The sequence below is a fragment of the Bactrocera latifrons genome, unplaced genomic scaffold, assembly GCF_001853355.1.
Source record: "Bactrocera latifrons isolate USDA-ARS-PBARC rearing strain unplaced genomic scaffold, ASM185335v1 scaffold_28, whole genome shotgun sequence".
Lineage (NCBI taxonomy): Eukaryota > Metazoa > Arthropoda > Insecta > Diptera > Tephritidae > Bactrocera > Bactrocera latifrons.
The window spans coordinates 1,980,381-1,988,756 of record NW_017536407.1 but is presented as its reverse complement, the minus strand read 5'-3'; the positions used below and the strand labels follow the sequence as shown (position 1 = coordinate 1,988,756).

At 35.0% G+C, this 8,376-nt stretch overlaps 1 protein-coding gene across 1 annotated transcript in view; it reads right to left on the bottom strand.

Moving 5' to 3' along the window:
• LOC108970050 overlaps positions 1-8,376 on the bottom strand; it is a gene marked incomplete in the record, with an annotated part of 187,068 nt that overhangs the window by 70,892 nt on the left and 107,800 nt on the right. The window contains 1 exon segment of the mRNA XM_018935160.1: positions 2,428-3,231. Within this exon segment, the coding sequence (XP_018790705.1) occupies positions 2,428-3,231 (804 nt within the window).

The following is an 8,376-nucleotide window of genomic DNA, read 5'->3' as shown; positions in this document are numbered from 1 at the left end:
TAGTTTCTGTCGCAGGAGTCTCAGTGACCGGTCGACGTGTTGAAGTAAATCTTTCTTCACCTTCATATCGAGTTGTAGATTCAGGTGTTGTGATTCTTACACCGAGTACTGTGGTATATCCCACAGTAGTTTCTGGCGCAGGAGTCTCAGTGATCGGTCGACGTGTTGAAGTAAATCTTTCTTCACCTTCAGATCGAGTTGTAGATTCAGGCGTTGTGATTCTTACACCTGGGACAGTGGTGTGTACCGCAGTAGTTTCTTCCCCAAGAGTCTCAGTGATTGGTCGACGTGTTGAAGTAAATCTTTCTTCACCTTCAGAAGTCGTTGTTGATTCTGGTGTTGTAATTCTTACACCGGGTTCAGTAGGGGTCTCAGTGACCGGTCGACTTGTGGAAGTAAATCTTTCTTCACCTTCAGATATCGTTGTAGATTCTGGTGTTGTGATTTTTTGACCGGGGACTGTGGTATAGCCTACAGTGATTGCCTTCGAAGGAATTTCGGGAATTGGTTCAGGTGTGGAAGTAAATTTTGTTGCACCTTCGAGCTCACTTGTAGCGACTTTCATTGTTATATCTTTTGTCGTAGCACGTGTTGCAGCTGTTTGTGTGGTCGTACTAAATGCCGTCGCTTGTGTCGTACTGTCATAAGATTCGGTCTCTTTTTCAGCGACAATATCTGTATAATGGGTACGCATTTCTGTTTGATTGCTTATATACATGGTGGTGTACTTAACAGTTGTCGCAGTCGTGTCTGTACGGTCGTATGATATATGTTTTGTGGTAGTCTCAAGAGTCGAGGGTATTTCAAAGAGTATGGGAATGCATTTGACGGTGGTATTGCCAATAAAACTATCAGCGCAGATACATGTGGCAACGCGATGTGCTTTCACAATACACAATGCAGATTCGGCACACACGACAGTACAGGGATCAACGCATTGCCGCGCACTGCCGCACTGAAGCGTTTCGTCGCAGTCGACATCTTGTGTACAGTTGGCACCAGCCGGTGACGGAGACGTAGCACGAGTTGCAGACGCAGTTGTAGCAGGCGTAGAAGTTGTTATGGCTGCACGAGTTTTTGTGGTTGTAATTTGTTTTTGGTGTTTTTTTTTTACAATTTTGTTAATGTTTTTTATTTTTGTTTTGTTTTGTAATAGAGAATGTAGAATTTGTTTTGTACATTGTGGCGTAGAGTAAATTTTTTACATGTTGATAAGATAAAAAATATGTTAGATATAAAAAATATATATACAGTTGTAGGTAAATAAAATTTTTTTGGGTAAATTTTTGGTTTTTCTTATACTTTTTTGTGTGAGTGGGGGTAAAGTATATACATGGGGATTGCTATCGGCTATCACAGGTTCCAATTGACTAGTAGGGGTGTACTTATTTTACGGTTTGAGGAGCGGGATTTATCAAGGGGTCATAAGTATATTAGTTTTATATTTATATATAAGTAAATATATATATTTATATATATGTATCTAAATATTATATTTAACTTTACGTTGTTTAAGGTAGTAAGTTTTGGGTTTTAATGTATTATATTTAGAATTTACAGTTACTTTGTACTTTTTTTACAATTAGTTAGCTACACTGGTAAACCGTTAGTAATAATTTCGACTGTTGTATGTTACAAACCAAAAATTTTTAATTGCTTACTTAAATTTTTCTTCCAACAAAATATTACTTTGGATTAATTTGCTGTTTATTACATTGATTAATTGCTGTTGTTGTTTATTTTTTAAGTAATTAATTAATTAATTGAACTGGCATGAGCGTGTGTGAATGTGTAGAGGATTTTACTGTTGGTTAGCTTTTGGAGTTACGAAAAACGTATGAAGTTCAAGTTTTCAATGACAGACAAATGTTGTTTTTGTTTTTCTTATATTTTTTGTAATTAATAACTCGATTGGTGGTAAGCGAATTTTCTATTTCAAGAAATAGTGCTGCAAAGCTTTTGCATTTTTTCGTTAGACTGAAACTGCCATGGGCTTTATTAACGTTAATACCGTTTGGCAGAAAAAATATTAAAAAATAAATTTCATTTAAAAAAAAGCTTGAGTTCTCACTGTTAAGCAGTAGATTATATAGCTGTTACTTGCTGATTGTAAGCGCTGTGCGACGCTCGCGGGAAGCAGTTCGTTAAAAACAAAAATTAGTTGGTTGCAGTTGGAGGCGCGGCGCAGCCGCCAAGCGCACATCAAACAAACGTTTATGTGAGGGTGAGAGGCGCGGCGCGCACGGCTTCTGTGGCATTAATATGAGCGGAAATTGTAAGAGTATTGGAGAGAGCATGAGACAGTGAGCACATGTTGTTTTTTCTTAATTTTTTTTTTTTTGCATTTTTATATAACTTTTTTGTTTTTGATATTTTGGTAGTAGTAGTTTTTGTTCACACTTATACAACTCTAGACGATTGCTTTACCTTTTTGACATCCATGTTTGGCATCGGCTATAAATCCGGGCGGGCAGAATTTACATATCGGCTTATGATCCTCGACGATGCATGGCGAGTTGGGTGCGCACGTTGCAAAGTCGCACGGATTGACGCACTGATACGAGCGGCACGCCAAACCCGACGGACAGCCCGCATCGCGCAGACAAATCGATATCGACGGCTGACAATCCTTCATACAAATACAGACTGGCTTGTGATCCTGCACCTCGCAGGATTTATTCTCCGCGCAGATGGGCTGACGACCCACGGGCACCACGCACGGACTGCGGCATTTGCCCTCACTACAAGCCATATTCGAGGCGCAATCATCATCGCGATAGCATTCACGCTTCTCGGGCGCGCACGTCAATTCACCATATTCATTCACAATGAAGCCGGATTTGCACACGCATACCGGTTGGTGGCGGCGTGTTTCACACTTCTTACTGCCGCCGCATATGAATAGCGGATTCTGGCATGGATCGGTACATTGGCCATAGTGACTGCACTGCAGATGGTCGGGACAATCGTTGTCCTGTGCGCAGGGTATTTGTTGTTGTGGGTCACGCGGTTGTAGCATAGTGTCGTCGGTGCACTTTGGATCCGGCTTGCATTCGACTTCGGGTCGTCCGATATAGCAACTGGGGCAGGAGCAACGCGGTCGATGTAGTACGCTCTTGCAAAGCGCATTTGCACCACAAACGCCACGCACCGAACAAGGATCAACGCAGTGTCCTTGCAGGCATGATTTCTCACTGGGACATTCGACGTCTGATGTGCATTGTTCGGTGTCTAAAATGGAATTTGAAGTGGCCGAAAGAGAGAGAGAGAGATCGTGAGATAGAGAGACGGGTTTTTTTGGTTGCTAGTGATTGTTTTCTTGTAAAAAAAAATCCTTTTGTTCTATTTATACATTTCCTCTTACACGAGTGCATATACTGGATTTGAGAGTGGGAGATTTTCGGTAAGAAAAGTAGGCGTGATTTTAATAGTAGCACTCTTGTCAATCAGTGAGCGAGATTAAGGCTTTAAGTAAGCTTTCATTGCTGAAGCTTGTGTGCACAACTAGAAAGAGCGAACGAGTGAGAGAGAGTGATTATGGCAGATTTGATAAGAGGTATAAGAGTAAATGCATGCACATTGAGGGAGTTAGCGCGTTTTTGACAGAGAATTTTGACTTTTTTGCTTCGCAAGCATATGTAGTCAAGAGCCAAATCGAGCGGAAAAGAAAAAAGTGCGCCGGTTTGTGCGCCACTGTGTGGTGGCGTGCTCACGAGTAAATAGAAAGTGTGCGAGCGGAACAGGTATAGTGTATAGTTGAGTGTACGCGTTCGGGAAAGTGGAGGAAAATTCGTGGGTAAAAAAATTGCTGTACTTAAGTAATAAACTTAAACTAACCCTACGCTTAGTGTTTAAACAGGTACGGTGTGTGTTTGTGTGGGTACGGGAAGTGTCGCCTTGACTTTATATTTGGTTGGTTTTTCATTTTGGTGGGTTCCTGTGTTTCTAGGGACTTTAGTGACATTTATAAACTATAATTTGTTTGTCAGTGGGTGGGTTGGTTCCGTGTTTGCTGGCTGCTTGGTACTGTGTGGGTGGGGAGGGATTGTGTAGTGGTTTTTTTTTTGTGGATAGCGGTGTATGCACTTGGACGTTTTGTGGTGTTGTTGGGTGTTTAGGAGAGGATTATTGCGTTTAAATTTGAGGTTAGGTTGTGATATTAGAAATGCTGTGTAAAACTTTGTTTCGGAAACGAAATTATGCTAGATGTGTATGTAATTGTGTGTGCGTAAATTCGAAACGTTATTTTGAAAACGGTATCGTTTAGACAATAATAATAATTTTGAGTTTCTTTTTTCGTACAAAAAAAGTATTGGAAAGTGTTTTTGTTAAATACTGTGTAGGATATTTATTAGTTTTTCTTTGCCTTTGAAAAGGTTGTGCCAATTCATGAAAAATTAATTTATTAAAATATAATAAATTATTGCTTTCGTTTTGGTTTTACAAACAGCTCGTGTAAACATCAAATTAGTGGAGAACTGTGAAGGGGAGACATCTCACATATTCAAGATCGCAGCAAAAGTGTTTTGCTGTTTGTGTCTAATTTTTTTTGTTTTGTTTATTTTCTGTGTTAGAGTTGGATACAAGCGAGTTATTATTTTATGTCATTTTGTTATTTGAGTGAATGATACATACAATTTTTTTATTATTATTTTATTTTTATTTTTGCCCATTACGCGTTGGTTTAATTATGAATTATAATTTTTTATGAAAATTAGTTAATTTTTTATTATTAAGTTTTAAATTTTCTTGGCGCATATTCGTTAAAGCAGTTCCTAATTAAATTGTTTAAATACTATAAATAATGATTTTAAAGTCGTCGCTTAAAATGTTAATTTTTCCAAATAAAAGTTGTCACCTGTTTGAAGTGTTAGCTTAAAATTTAATTTTACACTTTTTTTTTTAAAAGAATGCTAGTTTTGCTTAGAAATTAGAGTTGTCACCCAGGATATTACGTTTCTGACAGTTTTGAAATGAGAGTTGCCACTTGATCATATTTAACAGTTTTACCGTTTAGGAGTCGTTCGGAAAGTTTTCCCAATAATTGGAGAGTTTTTCAAAAATTTGAGAGATTTTCGAAAATTGGCGAGTTTTTCGCTGTGAAAAAATGTTAAAAACCATGTCGAACATTTTCTGTAATTAATATTTTTAATGTCTATGGGATTAGTTTATAATTTTTTGGAGAGTTTGTCGAAATTTGGAGTGCTTCCTTCAGCTTTGAAATAAAAGTTGGCATCTGAACAAATTTTACAGTTTCAACGTGAAACATTTTTGGCTTAAATGAAATTTGGCAACTATTAATACAAATTTGGACAAAACTATGGAGAGCTTTTCTGAAAATTAGGTATTATTTTCGTTCCGCAAAAAAAAATTCTGTAACAAAAGTTTTCAAAACCATTTTCTGGAAGCATTTTTAAAGACTACATTTGTAATTACTTAATTTTTTTTAAAGTTTGTACCGAAATGTGAAGAAATTTTTGCTTCTGCAAATAAATTTTAATTTTTTGGAGAGTATGTCGAAATTTGGAGCGTTTTTCCGGCTTTGAAAAAAAATTTAGAAACAGCTTTGACAATTCCTTAAAGCGTTTTTAACGAATTCGGAATAAGTTTAAACAAATTTTGGGAACGATTTTAAACAATTAATAGTTTTTGACGAATTTGGCATGAGTTTTAAGAAAATTTGGAGAGTTTTTCAAAATTTGGAGAGTTTTACCGACTTTGAAAATAAATTTTCTGGAACAGTTTTAAACAATTATAATTTGTTTTTAAGAACTCGGAATTAGTTTTGAATTTTTTTGAGAGTTTTTTTCGAAGAGTTTTCGGAAATTTGGAGAGTTATTTTAAAGCATGAATCGAACCGATAAAATACCCATTTTGAAATTTTTTGATTTTTAAAATAGTACACAAAATATTTATACTCTTTGAATATGCGCCAAAACCTGTTTTTGAGAAAAAATCGTAGCATTCAAAACCTTAAAAAAATTTAGTTTTTATATAATCTTATTACTTTTTCGGTTGAAAATTCGTACGACATCCAACACATGCGCTCTGCCCTATTATGTACATCTATTCGGGATAGGTTTTTAAACCTTTTTCAATGTATGTGTGTTTAGGTTTTTCAAAGCAAAATACTCATTAATTTAAAAAATATGTATAAAAGGGGAAATTATGAAGGAAGTTTTTGTATATATAATATTTATATGCTCTACATTTGTCTATATATTTTTAATTTACAAATTAGCAAAAACAAAAAAAAAAAAATATCGATTTAAAAAATACTATCGTAAACCAAAACTAATTTATACAAAAAGGAATTTTTTTTTACATATTTTTAAATACTTTTTCGAAATATACAACTGTGTGTTTGTGTATGTGCAATAACAACACAGCATATTGAAATATTTACAAGTGTTAGTAATAGCTCACTGCCAAAGAACAGTACACTTCGGTTTAGACATATTTACAACTTACTGACTAATGCAAAATACCAAAAATATTGTCGGTGTTAGTGAATTTAGTTACAGCTGGCTGCATTGCGGGACCTTACGCATTGCTTACTATAATTGTTATATATTATTTTTTATTTTATTTTGGTTTTGCTTTTAATTTTTGCTGCATACATTTTTACAAAGTTTTGTTGTTGTTTATTGCTTATAAAAAACTAAAATGCCAATATTAAAATAATAAGTTTGTGATAGTTGTAGAGAGTACGAGCAAAGAGAGTATGAGAGCGTGAAAGAGAGAGAGACTGGCGATTAGTGAATGAGTGTTTCATTTTGGTTTTTTTTTTTTTTTAGATTTTTTTTTCTGTACAAAAGGCCGACTTTTAGGCGTCAGCGCGCACTGGTTTGATGGTGTGTGTACGCATTGTGTTRAAAAAAAAAAAAAAAAAAATTTTATGAGGGTATTAAATCCAAGTTATGTGTTAAGTAATGTGTTAAAAAAATATATATTTTTTTATTTGACAAGCAAGGCGTGTTGTCGATGGTCAGCATAAAAACGACTAAATTCGAAAATACACAGTTTTGAGATTTCAAAAATTTCGAAAATTCAAAATTTCGAATATTCGCAAACTCAAAATTTCGAAAATTCTAAATTTCAAAAATACAAAATTTCGAAATTTCAGAAACACAAAGTTACGAAAATTCAAATTCGAAAAAAAAGGAAATGAAGAATGTTAAAATGTGATATATATTATAATCAGTTGCTGGCATATGTGAACCATGTGAGAATTGTCCCGTCCACAGTTCCCAATCTGAGACTAAACGGCATATAATTGTTTTGGAATCCAACAAAAAGAAAAATAAAAAAGTTATGTATGTAGATATTTTGAATTATATAATATTTATAACGTTTACGTTTGGTCATAAGCCAGCTCAGGTCTGCTATAAAATTGGTTTTGTTGTTGTATATGCACTGTTAATGAACACTAGGCTGCTATATTGAATTTTAACTCAAAATTTTAACTCGAAACAGGGGTAACTAAAGCGGGAAGCATGGGTGGTGGTGTTGTTCGCATGGATGTGGGAGCACATGGAGGTTGGTGGGAAGACACGTTGTTGAGGGGGGCGTGGTTGGGTGCACAGCGCAAACCAGTAAATGGTACTGTGTCGCTTTGTGTTCGTGTTCGCGTGTGTTTGTGTGTTAGTGTGTTTTTGAGCGTGTGTTTGTGTTGGTCGGTGTCATTTTTTTTGCTAAAAATTTCATTTTCATTGTTGTATTTCGAACGTTTCATGGTTTTTGTACAAACATGTTTTTAGTTTTTATTTTTTTTCTATGTGTTGCTTTTGCCAATTGCTAATCGAATTTGTTGTTGGCTTTACTTATCGCTATCGCGGCGCTTGATCCGGTATTTTGTGTATATGTGTGTGCTTCTTTAGCATTTATTATTGGGGTTAGGTTTTAGTATTAGCTCAATTTGATATTGTTGTTGTCTTTGCTGCTGCTGCTGCTACTAATACTGCTATTAATTTTCGCTACAATTTTGCACTCAACTTTTACTTGGTTAATTGCTGCGTAACATACATACATACATATGCATATGTATGGGTAATGTATGGCTATTTAGTACAACTGAGATTTTAAATTTTGCATTAAGTTATTACATAAGTGTAAAATTGATTACTAGGGAGCGGAAGGTGGTGGTTAGGATTCGATTAGATTGGTGGCTGGGACAAGGTTTATGGTGGAGTGGAGTTTTTACACCGGCAAAAAGATATTTAATGAACGATATTTTTAATATATTTCGACAGATTTGTAGATATCTAGTTTCAATGTGTTTTTATATTACTATAAGCATGTTTTTATTATTAATGATTTGTATTCTTTTATTTGTAAAAATAAAAAAATGTATACTTTTATTATTATAAAAAAAGT